This window comes from Passer domesticus, chromosome 21 (assembly GCF_036417665.1).
Source record: "Passer domesticus isolate bPasDom1 chromosome 21, bPasDom1.hap1, whole genome shotgun sequence".
Taxonomy (NCBI): Eukaryota; Metazoa; Chordata; class Aves; order Passeriformes; family Passeridae; genus Passer; species Passer domesticus.
The window spans coordinates 450,383-471,581 of record NC_087494.1 but is presented as its reverse complement, the minus strand read 5'-3'; the positions used below and the strand labels follow the sequence as shown (position 1 = coordinate 471,581).

Here is a 21,199-nt window from a genome sequence, read left to right as displayed (position 1 = left end):
AGCGCGATGGAGGCGCCGCGGGAGGGGGAAAAAACCCGAATTTCGGTACCGGGGGTGGTGGGAGAGGGGGGAGCGCTGTGCGCAGCCGGGGGAGCGCGGGGGGCGGCTGGGAGGGGCACGGCCACGGCACGGAGATGGCACGGCCATGGCACGGCCATGGCACAGCGCGGAGCCGCCGCTACGGGGACTCGGGGGCGGCTTTGGGGTCTTGAGGGCCAATTTTGGGGTCTCAGATGCCAATTTTGGGGTCTCAGATGCCAATTTTGGGGTCTCAAGTGCCAATTTTGGGGTCTCAGGTGCCGATCTGGGGGTCTCAGGTGCCGATTTTGGTGGTTTAGGCGCCAATTGAAGGGATTTGAGTGCGAATTTGGGGTCTCGGGTGCCACTTTGGGAGTCTCGGCTACCAGTTTGGGGGTCTCAGGTGCCAATTTTGGGGTCTCAGATGCTGATCTGGGGGTCTCAGGCACCACTTTTGGGCTTTTAGGTGCCAGTTGAGGGCATTTGAGTGCAAATTTGGGGCTCTCAGGTGCCACTTTGGGGGTCTCAGATGCCAACTGAGGGGATTCGAGTGTGAATTTGGGGGTCTCAGGTGCCAATATAAACGATATAAATATAAAATAAACCCGATATAAAATAAACCCAATACAAACATGAAATAAAAAAGTAAAAACCTCAATAAAATACAATTTTAAGCTCATTTGAAGCGCCCGTGTCCCCCCCGTGTCCCCCCTGAGCACACTGGGCCCTTTCAGAGCGGCACAAAGGGACAAAGGGACATTGAGGGGACACTGAAGGGACACCGTGCCCGAGCCAGGCGGGCACAAAGGGACCTTTCAGTGCCACCAGGGAGAATCCCAAACCTCGGGGGAAACGCCGAGGGGAGGGGGCCAGAATTCCTAAAAATGCAGGGAAATTCCCAGGGGGATCTGTGCCACAATAATTCCTAAAAAAATCAGGTTGGACCCAGCAGGGATTAAGGAAATTCCGCGGGGAGGGGGGGGTCAGAATTCCTAAAAATCCTGTTTGGATCTGGGGAAATTCCAGGGGGATTTCTGCCACAATAATCCCTAAAAATTCCAGGTTGGACCCATCAGGGATTGGTGACAAGGACACAGCAGGAGAGACATCAGACTCAGCCTACTACAGAGAATTATTTTTATTTATTTTTATTTGTATTGATTTCTTTATTATTTTGGGGTTTCCCTCTCGCCAGCAGCCAGCCCAGGGATTTTTATCCCCAAGGGAATTGTCGGAAGGGCTGGAGGATGATGCAGGATTTGGGATGGATCCGTGGGGATTTTGGAATTGCCCCTTCCCACTCCCCCCCACCCCAGAAATTCCAGGGACAGAGACCCAGGAATAAATTCCATTTCTTGGGAAAGGCTCAGGGGCTCTGGGGATCTCCTTGGAGCAGAGTTCGGGGCTCAGCTGGGGCTCAAAACCCAAAATTTCACCCCAAATTTGGGGGCTCCCGCAGGAGCTGGGGTGCAGAGGGCATTTCCTGGGTTCCAGGGGGGATTTTCCCTATCCCAGAGGGATTTTTTGGGCCCCAAAGGGATTTTTTGGGCCCCAAAGGGATTTTTGGGGTCCCAAAGGGATTTTTTTGGGGTCCCAAAGGGATGTTTTGGGTCCCAGGGGATGTTTTGGGCCCCAAAGGGATGTTTTGGGTGCCAGGGGATTTTCCAGGCTCAGGCACTGGGTGCATATTGCAGGGCCAGGCGGTCAAAGTCGTTCTCCTGCAACCACAGCCAAAACCAAATGGATTAAATTGATCATTAATTAATTATTACCCATCAATCATCCTCCAATTTACATTTACCACCCTCCTCTACCTGAACACACCACAATCAGCTCCCTGAAACTAAATTAATTCCAGCAGCAAATCCCATTTATCCTTTTTTTAATCATTTTTATCATTTGCTGCTTTTCCCTTCCCCTCTCCCATTTTTTTTCCCATTTTGAGCACAAAATTTCCACCTGGATTAAAAATCTGCATTTTTTTCTTCCAGGCTTGGGATTCCCAAAAGGAAAAACTCAACGAGATGGAGCTGCCCCCTTGGGATTTGTTTGGAAAGAACCCCCTGATGGGGGAAAATCCAATTTATTTCATTTATTTCTATTTTTATTTCTGTTTTCTGCCGTTCCCTACCTTGGCCTGGTACTCCTTGATGAAGGGATGGTTTTTGTGAGCATCCTTAAGCTGGGACAGGTAACGATTGGTGACCTGGGGGGACAAAAAAATTCACTGTTGAGATGGCAGAGTGCAACAAATCCCACCTAAATGTGGGGTTTTTACACCTAAAATCCTGATTTTCTCACTGCCCCAGTTCAACCCAGTAGGAGCCATGCACAAGCTTGAAATAAAAAATAAAACTCTTCAAAATCAACTTTCCAGGGGGTTCCAAGCAAAAAAAAATAAAATAAAATCAGGAAGAGCTGAACTTGGAACTCCAAAGGTTTTTTCTGCCCGGGGTTTTTCTTTTCTCAGTGTGGAATTCTGGAATGGTTTGGGTTGGAAGGGACCTCAGGATCAACGACTTCCATGGGAAAAATCCAATCCCCCAAATCCCAAACAGATCCCTGGGGCTGGGAGCTCCCCGTCCCCAAAATGGTCCCAAAATGGTCCCACTTACCCCAAAATGAATCCCTTTACCCCAAAATGGTCCCAAAATGATCCCATTTACCCCCAAAATGAACCCCTTTACCCCAAAATGAACCCCTTTACCCCAAAATGAACCCCTTTACCCCAAAATGACCCCATTTACCCCCAAAATGAACCCCTTTACCCCAAATCCTGCTGGCACTGGTACAATTTAGCCCAAAATGACCCCATTTATACCAACATGGTCCCAAAATGAGCCCATTTATCCCCAAAACGAGCCCATTTATTCTCCAAATAGTCTCAAAATTCCCCCATTACCCCCAAAATAGTTCCACACTGACCCCATTTACCCCAAAATGATTCTACAATGACCCCATTCATCCCACAATGACCCCATCTACCCCAAAATGACCCCGCACAGACCCCATTTATCCCCAAAAGGACCCCAAAAGGACCCCATTTATCCCCAAAAGGACCCCATTTATCCCCAAAAGGACCCCAAAAGGACCCCATTCCCCCCAAAAGGACCCCATTTATCCCCAAAAGGACCCCAAAAGGACCCCATTTATCCCCAAAAGGACCCCAAAAGGACCCCATTCCCCCCCCTGCCCCCATCCCCCCCCTGCCCCCATCCCCCCTGCCCCCATCCCCCCCTGCCCCCATTCCCCCCCCGCCCCCATTCCCCCTGCCCCCATTCCCCCCAGCCCCCTCACCTCGGGGGCCTTGCCCAGGTGCTGGCACAGCACCACCAGGTTCAGCAGGGTCTCGGGGTGCCCACTGTCCTGCAAGGGGGGCAGGGAAGGGGAAATGAATCCCAGGCAGGGTTTGGGACCTTGGGGGGGGAATTCCCACAGCAATCCTGCCTGCCCCAGGCTGGCCTGGAGCCACCCGGGCTGGGGAGCTGGCATGGCATGATGAGATAAATGATAAAATAGAAAATAAATAAATAAAATAAAATAATAAATAAAATAAAATAAAATAAAATAAAATAAAATAAAATAAAATAAAATAAAATAAAAATAAAATAAATAAAATATAATATAATAAAATAAAATAAAACAAAATAAAATAAAATAAAAATAAATAAAATAAATAAAATAAAACAAAATAAACAAAATAAAACAAAATAAAATATAAAATAACCCATAAAACACAACCAATAAAATTTAATAAAATAAAATACAATAAATAAAACATAAAATTAAATACAACTCAAGATGAAATAAAATATAAAATAAGATCAAATACTAAAATAAAATATTATAAAATAAAACAAAAACTAAATTTAAAAAATAACAAAGTAAAATAAAATAACCAATAAAACAGAACCAATAAAATTTAATAAAATACAATGCAATACAATAAATAAAACATAAAATTAAATACAACTCAAGATGAAATAAAATATAAAACATGATCAAACACTGAATTGAAATAAAATGTTATTAAGTAAAACAAAACAAAATAAAATAAACCAAAACAAACTACTCTGCCACCCCAAGCACAGCGAGCTGGATCCATGAATTGCTGTGGATTTGAGCAGAACTCTGGGAATTTGGGGCTGTCCCTGTCCCTGTGGGACTGGGGCTGTCCCTGTGGGGACTCTGGGCTGTCCCTGCCCCTGTCCCCTGGGTACCCCCGGGCTGTCCCTGTCCCTGTTGGGACTCTGGGCTGTCCCTGTCCCCTGTCCCTGTCCCCCCAGACTGTCCCTGTCCCCCCGGGCTGTCCCTGTCCCCTGTCCCTGTGTGAATTGGGGCTGTCCCTGTCCCTGTCCCCTGTCCCCCCAGCCTGTCTCTGTCCCTGTCCCTGTACCCCCAGACTGTCCCTGTCCCTGTCCCTGTCCCTGTCCCTGTCCCCCCAGGCTGTCCCTGTCCCCTGTCCCTGTCCCTGTCCCTGTCCCCCCAGGCTGTCCCTGTCCCTGTCCCCGTCCCCGTACCTTGTCCAGAGCCTCCTGGAGCAGCCCCTCGGCCTCGTCCCAGCGGCCCTGGGCCATGGCAGCAGCAGCCTGCCCGTTGAGCAGCAGCAGGGACGGGCAGTACCGGTCTGCCAGCTCCTGGAACGTGTAGAAGGCGTCCTGCAGCTTGTCCCCACCCTGCAGGGACACGGCAGCCACGTCAGCCCTGGGATGGGGAGCTCTGATTGACACCCTGGGGTCAGCCCTGGGCTGGGGAATCCTGATCTCCATCCTCGGGGTCAGCCCTGGGCTGGGAGCTCTGATTGACACCCTGGGGTCAGCCCTGGGCTGGGGAATCCTGATTGACATCCCTGGGGTCAGCCCTGGGCTGGGGAACCCTGATTGACATCCCTGGGGTCAGCCCTGGGCTGGGGAATCCTGATTGACACCCTGGGGTCAGCCCTGGGCTGGGGAACCCTCATTTACACCTTTGGGGTCATGGGAATTCCTGATTTACAGCCAGGGATCGTCCCTGGGCTGGGAAATCCTGATTAGGAGTTTATTAATGGGAACCCGAGCTGTGTGATCCTGGATTTCAGGAATTGGAGTTTATTAATGGGAACCCGAGCTGTGTGATCCTGGATTTCAGGAATTGGAGTTTATTAATGGGAACCCGAGCTGTGTGATCCCAGGAACTGGAGGAGTTTGATCCCACCCCTCCTGCACCCCCAAACTCAGCGGTTTTGCCTCATTCCCAAACCTCTTTAAGGACATTTTGTGTCCTGGGGTCTGGCTGGGGGCAGCAGAGCAGCTCCCTGGGGCACTCTGGAATGTTTTGGGATCTTTTGGGATCTTTTGGGACCATCTGGCTCCCCCTGGGACAGGGGCACCCACCAAGGCCAGGTTCACCCAGGCTGTGGCCAGCTGGGTCAGGGTGGCATCCTCATCCTGCTCCTGCATCTTCTTCAGCTCCTTCCTGCAGGAAAAGTGGGAAGCACAAAGGAAAGGGATTGCAGCACAAACCCAAAACATCTGGGGCTTCTCCCCTTGAGTCTTCTGTAGCTTATTTCACCAGGAGAGGCCTGGTTTGACTCCTGGAAATGGGAAAGGGGAAGGAGGAGGAGGAGGAAGAGAAAGGAAAAGGAGAAGGGGAAATGAAAAAGGGAAAGGAAAAATGAAAAAGGGAAAGAGGAAGGAAAAGAAAAAGGAAAAAGCAAAAGGAAAAATTGAAATGGAAATGAAAAAGGGAAAGGAAAAGGAAAAGGAAAAAGGGAAAGGAAAAGGGGAAGTGGAAAAGGGAAAGGAAAAGGGGAAGTGGAAAAGGGAAAGGAAAAGGGGAAGTGGAAAAGGGAAAGGAAAAGGGGAAATGGAAATGAAAAAGGGAAAGGAAAAGAAAAAAGGAAAAAGGGAAAGGAAAAGGGGAAGTGGAAATGAAAAAGGGAAAGGAAAAGGGGAAGTGGAAATGAAAAAGGGAAAGGAAAAGGGGAAGTGGAAATGAAAAAGGGAAAGGAAAAGGGGAAATGGAAATGAAAAAGGAAAAAGGGAAGGTCAGTCCCACCTGGCCAGGTCGAGCCTGTCGAGCTTCAGCAGGATCTGGATCATCATGGCCAAGCTGCAGGGACAGGACAGGGACAGGACAGGGACTGACCCAGCTGTCCCAGCCCTGGGACATCTGCACAGGGCTCAGGGACACCTGGGATGGTCCTGAGGGACCCCAAACCCACCTGGGATGGTCCTGAGGGACCCCAAACCCACCTGGGATGGTGCTGGGGGCCCCTCCTGACCCCAAACCCACCTGGGATGGTGCTGGGGGCCCCTCCTGACCCCAAACCCACCTGGGATGGTCCTGGGGGACCCCAAACCCACCTGGGATGGCCCTGGGGGTCCCTCCCGACCCCAAACCCACCTGGGATGGCCCTGGGGGTCCCTCCCGACCCAAACTCCCAGCTCCCTCCCAGCTCAGATCCCGCATGGATCAATATCCAAACTCTCCCATTCCCCGTGGGAAGTGCAGGGAAAACCCCAAATCCCCAAAAGCAAAAACCTCTGAGGAGCCTCTGGATGCTTCCAGAGCTCCTGAGAGTGACCTCAAATCCCAGAGAAGGGCTGATCCCTGTTTGAGGGCAGGATCTGAGCCCATTTTGGGGTCCCTCACCATTCCAGGCTGTCCCCCTGGTGCAGGGCCCCGTTTGTGACCCCATTTTGGGGTCCCTCACCATTCCAGGCTGTCCCCCTGGTGCAGATCCCTATTTGTGACCCCATTTTGGGTCCCTCACCATTCCAGGCTGTCCCCCTGGTGCAGGGCCCTCAGGATCTCATTCCACTCCCATTTTGGGGTCCCTCACCATTCCAGGCTGTCCCCCTGGTGCAGATCCCTATTTGTGACCCCATTTTGGGTCCCTCACCATTCCAGGCTGTCCCCCTGGTGCAGGGCCCTCAGGATCTCATTCCCCTCCCATTTTGGGGTCCCTCACCATTCCAGGCTGTCCCCCTGGTGCAGATCCCTATTTGTGACCCCATTTTGGGTCCCTCACCATTCCAGGCTGTCCCCCTGGTGCAGGGCCCTATTTGTGACCCCATTTTGGGTCCCTCACCATTCCAGGCTGTCCCCCTGGTGCAGGGCCCCATTTGTGACCCCATTTTTGGGGTCCCTCACCATTCCAGGCTGTCCCCCTGGTGCAGGGCCCCGTTTGTGACCCCATTTTGGGTCCCTCACCATTCCAGGCTGTCCCCCTGGTGCAGACCCCTATTTGTGACCCCATTTTGGGGTCCCTGACCATTCCAGGCTGTCCCCCTGGTGCAGGGCCCTCAGGATCTCATTCCCCTCCCATTTTTGGGGTCCCTCACCATTCCAGGCTGTCCCCCTGGTGCAGGGCCCCGTTTGTGACCCCATTTTGGGTCCCTCACCATTCCAGGCTGTCCCCCTGGTGCAGATCCCCATTTGTGACCCCATTTTGGGTCCCTCACCATTCCAGGGTGTCCCCCTGGTGCAGGGCCCTATTTGTGACCCCATTTTGGGGTCCCTCACCATTCCAGGCTGTCCCCCTGGTGCAGGGCCCCGTTTGTGACCCCATTTTGGGTCCCTCACCATTCCAGGCTGTCCCCCTGGTGCAGATCCCCGTTTGTGACCCCATTTTGGGGTCCCTCACCATTCCTGGCTGTCCCCCTGGTGCAGGGCCCTCAGGATCTCATTCCCCTCCCATTTTTGGGGTCCCTCACCATTCCAGGCTGTCCCCCTGGTGCAGGGCCCGCAGCGCAGCGTCGGGGTTCTGCTGGTGGCAGTAGATGGAGGCTGCCATCAGCAGGAAGGTGCAGTTGGCCACGTCCACGCTCTTGGCCATCTTCTTGTCCAGCTCTGCCACGATGGAGTCCCTGGGGGGGGAAAATGGGGGGAAATGGGAGAAAATGGGGGAAATGAGGAGAAAATGGGGGGGAGAAAGGGGAATGGGGGGTGGGATTGGAGGGAAAATGGGAGAAAACAGGGGAGAAAATGAGGGAGAAATAGGGGGAGAAATGGGGGAGAAGAGAGGAGAAGCTGTGGCTGCTCCATCCCTGGAAGGGTCCAAGGCCAGGCTGGAGCTCCCTGGGACCCTGGAAGGGATCCCTGGATACTGAAACCCCTCCACCCCAGAGCTCTGGGACTGCAGGGATGCAGGGATTGCAGGATTTCAGGAGCTGTGCCCCCCCACAAGCCCCAGCCGGGCAGGGATTTCAGGGCTGCAGGGATTGCAGGAATTTCAGGATTTCAGGGCTGCAGGGATTTGTGCCCCCCCACAAGCCCCAGCCCGGGCAGGGATTTCAGGGATTTCAGGGCTGCAGGGATTGCAGGATTTCAGGGATTGCAGGAACTGCAGGAATTGCAGGATTTCAGGGCTGCAGGGATTGCAGGATTTCAGGAGCTGTGCCCCCCCACAAGCCCCAGCCCGGGCAGGGATTTCAGGGCTGCAGGGATTGTAGGAACTGCAGGGATTTCAGGATTTCAGGGATTTCAGGATTTCAGGAGCTGTGCCCCCCCACAAGCCCCAGCCCGGGCAGGGATTTCAGGGATTTCAGGGCTGCAGGGATTGCAGGATTTCAGGGATTGCAGGAACTGCAGGAATTGCAGGATTTCAGGGCTGCAGGGATTGCAGGATTTCAGGAGCTGTGCCCCCCCACAAGCCCCAGCCCGGGCAGGGATTTCAGGGCTGCAGGGATTGTAGGAACTGCAGGGATTTCAGGATTTCAGGGATTTCAGGATTTCAGGAGCTGTGCCCCCCCACAAGCCCCAGCCCCGGGCAGGGATTTCAGGGCTGCAGGGATTTCAGGGATTTCAGGGATTTCAGGAATTGCAGGATTTCAGGATTTGTGCCCCCCCACAAGCCCCAGCCCGGGCAGAGCTGCCCCCTCACCTCTGGCTGTCGCTGGCCAGGAACTGAGCAAACATCCTGACAGCCTGCAGCTCGGGGCTGGGGCTGCCCTGCAGCTCGTCCAGAACCACCCCAAACTTCCTCTGCAACACAGCGGGGACACGGACAGAGGGACAGGGGACAGAGGGACAGGGAATGGGGACAGGGGGACAGGGAATGGGGACAGAGGGACAGGGACACAGGGACAGGGAGAGGGGACAGGGAATGGGGACAGGGAGGAGAAAAAGGAGCAGGAGGAGAAGGAAAAGGAAAAGAGGAAAAAGAAGGAAAAGAAGAAGAAGGAGGAGGAGAAGGAGGAGAAGGAAAATCAAGAAAAGCAGGAAGGGAAGGAAAACAAAGAGAAGGGAGAGCAAGAAGAGCAAGGAGAGCAGGAAAAGAAGGACAAGAAAGGAAGGAAAAGCAGGAAAGGAAGAAGAAAAAGAAGGAGAAGAAGAAGGAGAAGAAAGGAAGGAAACGCACGAAAAACAGGAAAGGAGAGGAAGGAAAGAGGAAGGAAAGGAGGGAGAAGAAGGAAAGGAAGGAAAATCAAGAAAAGCAGGAAGGCAAAGAAAAGAAAGAAGAGAAGGAAGGGAGGGAAGAGAAGGGAGGTTGAGGTTTGATCAGAACTCTCAGATCTGCAGGGACGGGAGCAGGGAATGGATCTGGGAATTGGGAATGCCAGGACCAGGGGCTGGATTTGGGATTTGGGAACCCCAGGGCACAGGGGATGGACGTGAACTGGGAAGGGGAACCTGGGTGGGATTTGGGCAGGAATTCCTGGCTGGAATTCCCAGAGCAGCTGTGGCTGCCCCTGGAACCCTGGGCAGGGACTGGGCACAGGGTGAGGGGCACGGGGAGGGTCCCGGGCAGGCAGGGAGGGTCCCGGGCACACAGGGGGCACAGGGAGGGTCCCGGGCAGGCAGGGAGGGTCCCGGGCACTCAGGGAGGGTCCCGGGCAGGCAGGGAGGGTCCCGGGCCGGGCCCTGCCCCCTCCCAGGCTCACCTGGGCGATGTAGGCTCGGAACAGGAACACGTCCCGCTCGACCTCCCTCTGGGGGCTGCTGGGCTGGGGGGACAGCGACCCTCAGGGACCCCAAACAGCCCCACAAAACCCCACAGGAAAACCCCACACAACCCACCCCATAAAACCAACCCCGCCCAAAACAGCCCCGTAAAACCAACCCCACCCCCAGAGCCCCACACAAACCCACTTCACAAAACCCACCTCATAAAACCCCACACAATCCCGCCTCATAAAACCAACCCCACACAAACGCTCCCCACACGAACCCGCCCCACACGAACCCGCCCCACTGCAGCCCTCCCGCGGCCCGGGCAGCGCCGCCCGCCGTGCCCGACCTTGGCCCGCTGCGCCTCGTTGATGGCGGCCTGGAAGGCGCCGATGTAGAAGTTGTTGCGGAGGTCAAAGAGCTCGTCCGCCTCCCCGGCCGCCGCCGCCGCCGCCATCGCCTCAGCCACGTCCCCGGAAGCGCCCGCGCCGCGGGGCACGCCGGGAGCCGCCGTCTCCATGGAGACCGCCAATAGGAGGAGGATACGTCAGCAAAGCGACGCGCGGCGCGGCGTGTGGGCGGGGTTGGAGCGAGCCGGCCAATGAGCGTCGCGCGCGGCGGTGACGCCATCGGGGCGCGGCGGTGACGCCATCGGGGCGCGGCGGTGACGCCATCGGGGCGCGCGGCGGCATGGCGGCGTTCCGGGCGCTCGGGCTGGCGCCGTGGCTGGCGGAGCAGGCGCGGCAGGTGGGGCTGCTGCGGCCCACGCCCGTGCAGGCCGCCTGCATCCCGGCCGTGCTGCAGGGTGAGCGCTCGGCACGGCCCGGCCCGGCCCCTCGCGGTCCCGTCCCTCCCCGGGCCCGGCCGCTCTCCCCCCCGTGCCCCTTTTCCCGTTCCCCGGTCTCGGTCCGGCCGTTCCCCTCCCGGTTCCCGGTCCCGTTTCCCTTTTCCCTTCCCGTGCCCCGTTCCTGGTCCCTTTTCCTGTTCCCAGTCCTGTTTCCCGTCCCCTTTCCCCCTCCCATGCCCCATTTCCCTTTCCCCGTTCCCGTTCCTCATTTCCTTTCCCCATTTCCCGTTCCCTGGTCCCATTTCCCGGTTCCTTTGCCCATTTCCCGTTCCCATTTCTTCGTTCCCTGATCCCCTTCCCCGGTTCCTTTCCCCTGTTCCCATGCCCCATTTCCTGGTTCCTGTTCCCTGTTCCCATTCCTGTTTCCCTTTCCCCGGTCCCGTTTCCTGTTCCCCTTTCCCCATTTCCCATGCCCTTTCCCTGTTCCCCTTTCCCTGGTTCCCATTCCTGTTTCCCGTTCCCATTCCCCTGTTCCCGTTCCCTTTCCTTTTTCCCATTCCCCGTTCCCATTCCTGTTTCGCCGTTCTCGTTTCCCGTTTCCCTGGTTCCCCGTTTCCTGTTCCCGTTTCCTGTTCCCGTTTCCTGTTCCCGTTCCTGTTTCCCTTTCCCATTCCTTTTTCCCCATTCCCATTTCTCCTTTCCCCATTTCCCGTTCCCCCTCCCATGCCCCATCTTGCGTTCCCTTTCCTTTTTCCCTTTCCCCGTTCCCCATTCCCCATCCCCGTCCCCGTCCCCGTTCCCCGTGTCCCATCCCTGTCCCCGTCCCCGTTCCCGTTCCCCATGTCCCACTCCCTGTCCCCGTCCCCGTTCCCGTTCCCCGTGTCCCACTCCCTGTCCCCGTCCCCGTTCCCGTTCCCCGTGTCCCACTCCCTGTCCCCGTCCCCGTTCCCGTTCCCCATGTCCCACTCCCTGTCCCCGCCCCGCAGGCCGGGACTGCCTGGGCTGTGCCCAGACGGGCAGCGGGAAGACGGCGGCGTTCGTGCTGCCGGTGCTGCACGCGCTGGCCCAGGAGCCCTGCGGCCCCTTCTGCCTCGTGCTCACCCCCACCCGGTACCGGGAACCACAGGGAACCGGGGGGAGCCCCAGGGAACCGGGGGGGCTCGGGGGGAGAACGGGGGGGAGCCCCGGGGGGAGCCCTGGGGACCTGGGGCAAAGTGAGGGGAGGCCAAGGGGAACTGGGGGGGACTGGGGGGCAGCTCTGGGGGGCTGGGGGGAGCCCTGAGAGGCTGGGAGGAGTCCTGGGGGATTTGGGGGAGCCCTGTGGGATTTGGGGAGCCCTGGGGGATCTGGGGAGCCCTGCGGGAGCCCTGTGGGATTTGGGGAACCTGGGGGGATTTGGGGGAGCTCTGGGGGATTTGGGGGAGCCCTGTGGGGTTTGGGGGATCCCTGTGGGGTTTGGTGAGCCCTGGGGGAGCCCTGTGGGGTTTGGGGAGCCCTGGGGGGATTTGGGGGAGCTCTGGGGGATTTGGGGGAGCCCTGGGGGGGTTTGGGGAGCCCTGGGGGAGCCCTGTGGGGTTTGGGGGATCCCTGTGGGGTTTGGGGAGCCCTGGGGGAGCCCTGTGGGGTTTGGGGGAGCCCTGTGGGGTTTGGGGAGCCCTGGGGGGCTCTGTGGTCCCAGTGCAGCCATCCCCCCAGGGAGCTGGCGTACCAGATCGCCGAGCAGTTCCGGGTGCTGGGCAAGCCCCTGGGCCTCAAGGACTGCGTGGTGGTGGGCGGCCTGGGTGAGTCTGGGGGCTGCCCTGCCCCGCTCCCACCGTGCCCAGCCCCATTTCCTATTCCTTACCCTGTTCCCAGCCCCATTCCCATAGTTCCCATCATTCCTATCATTCCTAGCCCCATTCCCAGTATTCTCACTGTTCCCAGCCCATTCCCAGCCCCATTCCCATAGTTCCTGCTGTTCCCATAATTCCCAGCCCATTCCCAGCCCCCTTTCCATCATTCCCAGCCCTGTTCCCCCGGTTCCCATTGTTCCCAGCCCACTCCCCCCGTTCCCAGCCCCATTCCCAGCCCCATTCCCAGCCCCATTCCCAGCCCCGTTCCCAGCCCCGTTCCCAGCCCCGTTCCCCCATTCCCAGCCCCATTCCCCCATTCCCAGCCCCGTTCCCAGCCCCGTTCCCCCATTCCCAGCCCCATTCCCCCGTTCCCAGCCCCGTTCCCCCATTCCCAGCCCCATTCCCCCGTTCCCAGCCCCGTTCCCAGCCCCGTTCCCCCATCCCCCCGTTCCCAGCCCCGTTCCCAGCCTGTCCCCGTGTCCCCCCAGACATGGTGTCCCAGGCGCTGGCGCTGGCCCGCCGGCCGCACGTGGTGGTGGCCACGCCGGGGCGCCTGGCGGATCACCTGCGCAGCGGCACCGGCCTGGGCCTGGCCCGCCTCCGCTTCCTGGTCAGCAGCAGCCCTGGGGGTACCGGGGGGTACCAGGGGGTACCGGGGTTCCCTGGGGGGCTCCTGGGGGTGCTGGGGGGTTCCCTGGGGGTGCTGAGGGGTCCCTGGGGGAATTCCTGGGGGTACCGAGGGGGTCCCTGCATCCCTGGGGATCCTGAGGGGTTCCCTCCATGCCTGGGTGGATTCCCAGGAATCCTGGTGGGGTTTCCTCCATCCCTGGGCACATTCCCTGGCATCTGAGTGTTCCCTGGACACACTCCCTGGGATCTGGGTTTTCCCTGGGCACACTCCCTGGGCTGTGGGCATTCCCTGGGCACACTCCCTGGGATCCTGTGGGCTCCCTGGTGGGTTCCCTGGGCTGTGGGGGTTCCCTGGGCCCATTCCCTGGATATCCTGTGGGTTTTCCCTGGGTACATTTCCTGGGATCTGGGGGTTCCCTGGTGGGTTCCCTGGGCTGTGGGCACTCCCCGTGCCCCCTCCCTGGGCTGTGGGCACTCCCCGTGCCCCCTCCCCGGGTGCGCGGTGCCAGCCTGGGGCTGTGCCAGGTGCTGGACGAGGCTGACCGCCTGCTGGAGCAGGGCAGTGCCGACTTCAGCGCCGACCTGGAGCTGATCCTGGGCGCGGTGCCCGCGCGCCGCCAGACCCTGCTCTTCAGTGCCACCCTGACGGCCACGCTGAGCCAGCTGCGGGCCCTGGCTGCCAACAGCCCCTTCTGCTGGGAGGCCCCGGCCCCGTGAGTGCCAGGGTCCTGCTTCTGCCTGGGCTCTGCCTCCTCTGCCTGCCTTATTCCTGTGCTGGCACTGCCAGGCCTGCCGGGGCGTCGGGAGAAGGACGGGGGGGGGTCCTGGGAGGGGCTGGGAGTTCCTGAGGGGGCTGGGAGAGGGATGGAGAATTCCTGAGGGGGCTGGAGAATTCCTGAGGGGGCTGGGAGAGGGATGGAGAATTCCTGAGGGGGCTGGGAATTCCTGGAGGAGCTGGGAAGGGGTTGGAGAATGTCTGAGGGAGCTGAGATGAGGCTGGAGAATTCTTGAGGGGGCTGGGGAGTTCCTGAGGGGGCTGGGAAGGGGCCCAGCCTGGAGAAAAGCAGATCAGGAGGACATTCCCAGTGTCCCCCAGCCCCCAGCAGGAGGGGACAGCCAGGAGGGTCCCAGGGGACACCAGGACAGGAGGGGACAGCCCCAGCTGGGCCAGCAGCAGGAATTTCCTCCTGGAAAGGGCGGCCAGGCCTTGGAAGGAGGAGTCCAGGGCAGGGCTGGACGTGGTCAGGGCTTGGGCTGGGTGGTCCTGGGGGCTTGTCCAGCCTCAGGGACCCTGGGGTTCCCTTTTCCCCGTTCCTGCAGGGTGAGGACAGTGCAGGAGCTGGAGCAGAGGTACCTGCTGGTGCCCGAGGCGCTCAAGGACGCCCACCTGGTGCACCTGGTGCAGAGCTTCCAGGACCAGCACGAGGACTGGGCCATCATCATCTTCACCAAGACCTGCAAGTGAGGGGCCTCCTCCCTGCTTCCTCCTCCCTCCCTGCCTTCCTCCTCCTCCCTCCCTGCCTTCCTCCTCCCTCCCTGCCTCCCTCCCTGCCTTCCTCCTCCTTCCTGCCTTCCTCCTCCCTCCCTGCCTTCCTCCTCCTCCCTGATTTTCCCCCCCTTCCAGGGACTGCCAGGTGCTGAACATGATGCTGAGGAGGTTCAGCTTCCCCTCTGTGGCCCTGCACTCCATGATGAAGCAGGTGAGGGCTCAGGGCCTGCCAGGGGCTGCTCCAGCTCCGTCCCACAGCGCTCACCCGGCGTTTCCTCCTCCCAGAAACAGAGATTTGCAGCTCTGGCCAAGTTCAAGTCCAGCATCTTCAAGATCCTCATTGCCACAGATGTGGCTGCCAGGTACAACCAAAGCTCTCCCGCCTGGATTTGTTCACCAGAAGCAGTTTGGGCTGAGTTTAGCAAGAGCTGAGCCTCAGATCCCCCAGTTTGGGTGGGACAGGCTCTTCCCAAGCTGGCTGAGCTGGGCTGGGCAGCCTGGGGGTGCTGAGGCTCTGCCAGGGAGGGCTGGGGGGTCCTGAGGGGTTCCTGGGGCTGCCAGGGGGCAGCTCCAGGGGACAGGGAATTGCTGAAACCCTGAGGAGCTGGGGATTGCTGAGCCCTGAGGAGCTGGGGAATTGCTGAACTCTGAGGAAGAAGTTGGGGAATTGTTCTGAGGAAGGAATTTGTCTTCAAATCAGCCAGTAAAGGCTTTGTCCATGGGAATCTGGGGCTTGTGGAGAAAGCAGAATTAAACTGACAGCCACTGTGACGTTTTACAATCCTCTGCCATTTTACAATCCCCTGCCATTTTACAATCCCCTGACGTTTAAACGTGGGTGTTTTTTTCCCCCCTGAACTCCAGAGGTTTGGACATCCCTGCAGTCCAGGTTGTCATCAACCACAACACCCCGGGGCTGCCCAAGATCTACATCCACCGCGTGGGGCGGACGGCGCGCGCGGGTGAGCGGGGGGACAGCCTGGGGAGGGGGACAGCCCTGGGGAGGGGGACAGCCTGGGGAGGGGGACAGCCCTGGGAGGGGGACAGCCCTGGGGGACAGCCCGGGGAGGGGGACAGCCCTGGGGGGACAGCCTGGGGAGGGGGACAGCCCTGGGGGGACAGCCCGGGGAGGGGGACAGCCCTGGGGAGGGGGACAGCCCTGGGGGACAGCCCTGGGGAGGGGGACAGCCTGGGGAGGGGGACAGCCCTGGGGGGACAGCCCTGGGGAGGGGGACAGCCTGGGGAGGGGGACAGCCCTGGGGGGACAGCCCTGGGGAGGGGGACAGCTCCAGGGGAGGGGGAGAGCCTGGGGAGGGGGACAGCTCTGGGGGGACAGCCCTGGGGAGGGGGACAGCCCGGGGAGGGGGACAGCTCTGGGGAGGGGGACAGCCTGGGGAGGGGGACAGCCCGGGGAGGGGGACAGCCCTGGGGAGGGGGACAGCCCTGGGGAGGGGGACAGCCCGGGGAGGGGGACAGCATGGGGAGGGGGAGAGCCTGGGGAGGGGGACAGCCCTGGGGAGGGGGACAGCCCTGGGGAGGGGGACAGCCCGGGGAGGGGGACAGCCCTGGGGGACAGCCTGGGGAGGGGGAGAGCCTGGGGAGGGGGACAGCCCGGGGAGGGGGACAGCCCTGGGAGGGGGACAGCCTGGGGAGGGGGGACAGCCCGGGGAGGGGGACAGCCCGGGGAGGGGGGACAGCCCGGGGAGGGGGACAGCCCGGGGAGGGGGACAGCCCGGGGAGGGGGGGACAGCCCGGGGAGGGGGACAGCCCGGGGAGGGGGACAGCCCGGGGAGGGGGACAGCCCGGGGAGGGGGACAGCCCTGGGAGGGGGACAGCCTGGGGAGGGGGACAGCCCGGGGAGGGGGACAGCCCTGGGAGGGGGACAGCCTGGGGAGGGGGACAGCCCGGGGAGGGGGACAGCCCGGGGAGGGGGACAGCCCGGGGAGGGGGACAGCCTGGGGAGGGGGACAGCCCCAGGGAGGGGTGACATTTCTGTGTGTAATTCCCAAAATCCTCATTTTCCCTCCTTTGAGACAGCCCTGGGGTCACTGGGTCCTGCCCTGGCTGCCTGAGGGTGGGTCACACCTCCCTGCTGGCTTTAACGGGATAATTCATGGGCTTTTCAGAGCCGGCCTGGCTCCTGGGGAGGGAGGGGCTGGGGCTGCCTTGGCTCCATCCCTGCGTGCCTGCCAGCATTGCTCAGGCCCTGGTTTATCCCGTTCCAGGGAGGAAGGGCCTGGCCATCACCCTGGTGACACAGTATGACATCCACCTGGTGCACGCCATCGAGGAGGAGATCAGTGAGCGGGGCTGGCCTCCTTCCCCTTTCCCCTTTCCCTTCCCTTCCCCAGGAGCAGCTCAGTCCCTGCCTGGGATCCCTGCCTGGCCCAGGCTGGACCCTGCTGCTGTTCCTGCTGCCTTTAGTGGGGCAGAAATGGTGTGGGGCTGTTCTTCATGAGAGCAGCTGCTTCCTCAAGAGCTGCTTCAGGTTCCCTGTTCCACTCCTCAGGATCACATTCCCTGATCCATATTTCAGGATCCCCATTCCCTATTCCACTCCTTGGGATCCCCATTCCCTATTCCATGTTTCAGGATCCCTGTTCCTATTTCAGGTTCACATTCTCTATCCCACTCTTCAGGATCCCTGTTCCTACTCCATGTTTCAGGCTCACATTCCATATTCTATTTTCCAGGATCCCCATTCCCTCTTCCACTCCTCAGGATTCCCTATTTGTTATTTTTTGGGAAGCAGCCCAAATCCCTGGGGGCTGCAGAGCTCAGCACCCCAACAATCCAAGTTCAAACACAGAGCACACAGCAACCCCACTGACAGCCAGGCATTTCTTGGGGTTTGCCCTGAGGATTTGGGGTTGTGACCCCCTGTGTTCACCCTGCCCAGAGCTGCAGCTGGAGGAGGGTTTGGGTCTGGATTTGGGTTCGGGTTTGTGACCCTGTGTCTCACCTTTCCCCAGAGCTGCAGCTGAAGGAGTTCTCCGTGGAGGAGCAGCTGGTGCTGGACATCCTGACCCAAGTGAACGTCACCAGGAGGGAGTGTGAGATCGTGAGTGTGCCTGCGGAGCCTTGCTTGGCCTCTCCCCGGGTTTTTTGGGGTTTTCCCCAGTTTTTCAGGGTTTTGCAGCTCAGGGTTGAGGTTTGTGGCTCTGCTGCTCTTCCCTTTGGCAGGAGCTGGAGGGGATGGACTTTGATGAGAAGAAGGAAATCAATAAGAGGAAACAGATGATCCTGGAAGGGAAGGTGAGAGCTGCTGCTTTCTGAACTGCCCTGGGCTGAGGAATGAGGGAAAGGGAAGGACAGTTCCTCCTTCCTTCCTTCCTTCCTTCCTTCCTTCCTTCCTTCCTTCCTTCCTTCCTTCCTTCCTTCCTTCCTTCCTTCCTTCCTTCCTTCCTTCCTTCCTTCCTTCCTTCCTTCCTTCCTTCCTTCCGGCACCTGGGAAAGGGCAAGGGCTTGTCCTGGCTGTGTCCCCAGTGTCTCCATCCTGTCCCCAGTATTCTCTCCCTGAATCCAATGTCCTGTCCCCAGTGTCCCATGCCCTGTCCCCAGTGCCCTGGCTGTGTCCCCATGTCTGTCCCTGTCGCATTCCCTGTCCTGTCCCCTGTCCCCAGTGTCCTGGCTGTGTCCCCATGTCTGTCCCTGTCCTGTCCCCTGTCCCATTCCCTGTGCTGTCCCCAGTGCCCTGGCTGTGTCCCCACGTCTGTCCCTGTGCTGTCCCCCAGTCCCCCGAGCTGGAGGCGCGCCGGCGGGCGGAGCTGGCGCGGATCAGGAGCAGGAACAGGGAGTGCCGGGAGAGGCTGCAGCAGGGCCTGCACAGGAGGAGGCAGCTGCAGCTCAGCAGGAAACTGCACAGGAGGGAGGAGAGGAGGAAGAGGAAGATGGAGAAGGAGAAGGAGCAGAAGGAGGAGCAGAAGGAGGAGCAGTGACGTGCCTGGGCCGGGCCTGGACTGCCCTGGAATTGCTGCTTTGGGAAAACTGGGATTGAACTCTTGGGTGTGGGGAAAAAAATAAAAAAATCTGTGCTGGGGAGAAGGGAAGAATCCCAGAACCCTTGGGATGGGGTTGGGAGGAGCTCAGGACTGCTGGGACAGTTCCTGCTGGGACAATTCCTGCTGGGATAAATCCTGGGGCAATCCCTGCTGGGATAAATCCTGCAGAGATAAATCCTGGGGCAGTCCCTGCTGGGACAATCCCTGGAGCAGATTCCTGCCCCTGGGTCCTGCTGGGGCAGTTCCTGTCCCTGTCCCTGGCCCTGCCAGGGCTGTGGCTGTGTCCCTGCTGATCCCACTCTCACTCGTTGGGATCAGCAGCTCCTGCCCTGAGCCAGAGCCTGAAAATGCCCCTGAAAATACCCGGGGTGAGCAGAGAGAGGCCTGGGTTGGGCTGGAATTTGTGCACCAGGTGGGAGCTGTGTGAACATGTATGAACATGTATGAACAGTTCAGTATGAACAGGCTGCTGCTGTGAAGGGTTAATCCCATTAGCCTCTGCCACCCCAAATCCCCCTTTGTCACCCCAAAATCCCCCTTTTCCTGCCCCATTTCCTCCTCAATCCCCCCAAATCTCACCCCAAAACCGCCAAATCCCCTTTTTGTTTGTCCTTCTTTGGGTTTATTTCCCTCACAGAGAGGCATCCCCAGGGGCTTTGGGGCAGGGAAGGGCTTTTAGGTCCTGGTAAAAATCACTGAGATCACCCAGCTTTTCTCCTTTTTTTTCTCCTTTTTTTCTCCTTTTTTTCTCCCTTTTCCCCCTTTTTTCTCCTTTTCTCCTCTTGGCTCTGCAGCACCTCTGAGAGGGTGGAAATTCAAGTCCAGGGAGGGCAATTCTGCCCTGGAGGAGGAGGAGTGTGAAAAACTCCAATCGCTTGTTTTTAAATTTTTAAAACTGTAATAGTAATAAAATGGTTATAAAAATTGTAATATAATTAGAGGGATAAAGATTTGAACAGTTGAGATCAGGACAGTATGAGACAATAAAAACAAAGAGTTAGGGACAGGCTGTGTACCTCTTTGTGGGCAAAATAAACCCAAAAAAGGACCCACATTCACAGGATTAACCCTTTAAAGCAGCAGCCTGTTGCTTATTCAGACAGCTCATCCATGATGCATAAATTCCATTAAACACAGAATTTCAGTGTCACCTTCTTCCTCTGAATCCTGAATTTTCAGAGCTGAGCAGGCAGGAAGAAGTTAATTTCCTCTGATAATGGAGCAATAAATTCTTTTTCTCTGAAGGATTTGGGTGTCCTGTGGCTGCTGTCTCAGTGCCTGCACCTCGTTCCTCTCTTTAAAAAAATATCCCACAGGCACAGTTCCTGTTTTAACTGCAAAACTCACATTTGAACCACAAAACTGCATTTACCACACCATTAAAAATGTGAGTGCAGCACTACTGCTCAATACAACAGCAAATATCTGCCATAAAATATGCACTTCCCACAAGGAGGAATCAAAGCTGGGCTGCATTTGCAGCTGGTGCCATTTCCCATTCCCATTCCCACCAAAATCCCATTCCCACCAAAATCCCATTCCCACCAAAATCCCATTCCCATTAAAATCCCTTTCTCATTAGAATCCCATTCCCATTAAAATCCCGTTTCCTTGGGCTGGGCTGGGCCCAGTTTTGGGGCTGAATTCCCATTTTTTCTGCTCAGTTCAGCCTTCTGTGCTCAGGGGGAATCTCCGAAGCGTTTTCCTTGCTCGTCCCACTCTCCTGTGGGATTCATTTCCCTGTTATTAGCGCTCTGGCTGGGCTGTGAATAATTAAAATCCTCATTTGCGAGGCCTCTCCAGGCCCCGGCGCCTCCCTCAGCCTGGAGGGGGCTGGCATGGAGCTGCTGCCAGGCACAAAAACGCACAAAATGCACAAAATGCTGCTGCCAGACACAAAGTGCAGCTTGGTCACCTTTGCCACACAAGATTTTCCCCTTTGGAAGCACAAAAATAAGGAATTCCTCAGGGTGAGGCCTGCAGGGGCCCAGCGGGGCGGTGTCGGTGCTGCTGTGAAACACAACCAAAAAATAAATAAAATCCTCTGGAAATGGCTGGAATTGGGAACAAAATCCTCGGGAATTGGGGCTCTGGAGCAGCCCAGGGAAGTTTTGTCCTGGCTGGGGCAGATGTGGGGAAGGGCTGGTGATAAATGGGATTTCATTTGTGAGGAAGGAGGGAAGACTCCCGGAGCATCCATCCCAGCCCGGGCACGGCTTTTGCATTCCAAACGCTGAGCACAGCACGGAGCTGATCCAAAAGCCTTTCCAGAAGGTTCTGGCAAGCACGAGAGTGGCTCCAGGCCAGGAGGGGACACTGGAATGGCCCGAGGGGCACAGGGCTGGCACCACAGGGACACCCCAAACCCCGCTGGGAAAATGTTCTGTGGGGCTTCAGTGGCAGCTGGCAACGGAATCAGCAAATGTTTGCACTGCTGGGGGAAAACGGACACGAAGAAAGGCTTTGAGGCTTTCTGATGGAAAACGGACACGAAGAAAGGTTTTGAGGCTTTCTGATGGAAAACGGACACAAAGAAAGGTTTTGAGGCTTTCTGGCCACATACCCAAAC

The 21,199-nt window shown here is 57.9% G+C and overlaps 2 protein-coding genes across 3 annotated transcripts; one reads left to right on the top strand and one right to left on the bottom strand.

Moving 5' to 3' along the window:
* Positions 1-1,141: 1,141 nt before the first annotated feature.
* Positions 1,142-10,399, bottom strand: COPE (COPI coat complex subunit epsilon). The gene is made up of 10 exons (XM_064396634.1): positions 10,241-10,399; positions 9,885-9,947; positions 8,885-8,985; positions 7,716-7,868; positions 6,055-6,108; positions 5,391-5,472; positions 4,539-4,694; positions 3,316-3,384; positions 2,150-2,224; positions 1,142-1,736 (listed from the first exon to the last, which is right to left on the bottom strand). The coding sequence occupies exons 1-10, from the start codon at positions 10,346-10,348 to the stop codon at positions 1,689-1,691; spliced, it is 909 nt and encodes a 302-aa protein (XP_064252704.1). The 5' UTR covers positions 10,349-10,399; the 3' UTR covers positions 1,142-1,688.
* Positions 10,400-10,540: 141 nt separating this feature from the next.
* DDX49 (DEAD-box helicase 49) lies at positions 10,541-19,877 on the top strand. Of its 2 annotated transcripts, XM_064396471.1 has the most exons (13): positions 10,541-10,696; positions 11,665-11,788; positions 12,374-12,459; positions 12,999-13,120; positions 13,666-13,853; positions 14,461-14,601; positions 14,765-14,840; positions 14,915-14,991; positions 15,494-15,591; positions 16,855-16,929; positions 17,602-17,690; positions 17,813-17,884; positions 18,364-19,877. In XM_064396471.1, the coding sequence occupies exons 1-13, from the start codon at positions 10,582-10,584 to the stop codon at positions 18,565-18,567; spliced, it is 1,467 nt and encodes a 488-aa protein (XP_064252541.1). In that variant the 5' UTR covers positions 10,541-10,581; the 3' UTR covers positions 18,568-19,877. The 2 variants fall into 2 exon arrangements, with proteins under 2 accessions (XP_064252541.1, XP_064252542.1); XM_064396472.1 differs by lacking the exons at positions 11,665-11,788; positions 12,374-12,459 and having other exon boundaries at positions 10,549-10,696.
* The last annotated feature ends 1,322 nt before the right edge of the window (positions 19,878-21,199 follow it).

Bases quoted from the DNA above. Each gene is read 5' to 3' on its own strand.
- COPE (XM_064396634.1), bottom strand. From the start codon at position 10,348: ATGGCGGCGGCGGCGGCGGCCGGGGAGGCGGACGAGCTCTTTGACCTC. The intron at 6,109-7,715 runs GTGAGGGACCCC...CTGTCCCTGCAG, and splicing joins CAGGGGGACAGCCTGGAATG to CTTGGCCATGATGATCCAGA. The intron at 3,385-4,538 runs GTACGGGGACGG...CCCCCCTTGCAG, and splicing joins TCCAGGAGGCTCTGGACAAG to GACAGTGGGCACCCCGAGAC.
- DDX49 (XM_064396471.1), top strand. From the start codon at position 10,582: ATGGCGGCGTTCCGGGCGCTCGGGCTGGCGCCGTGGCTGGCGGAGCAG. The intron at 14,992-15,493 runs GTACAACCAAAG...CCTGAACTCCAG, and splicing joins GCCACAGATGTGGCTGCCAG to AGGTTTGGACATCCCTGCAG. The intron at 17,885-18,363 runs GTGAGAGCTGCT...GCTGTCCCCCAG, and splicing joins AGATGATCCTGGAAGGGAAG to TCCCCCGAGCTGGAGGCGCG.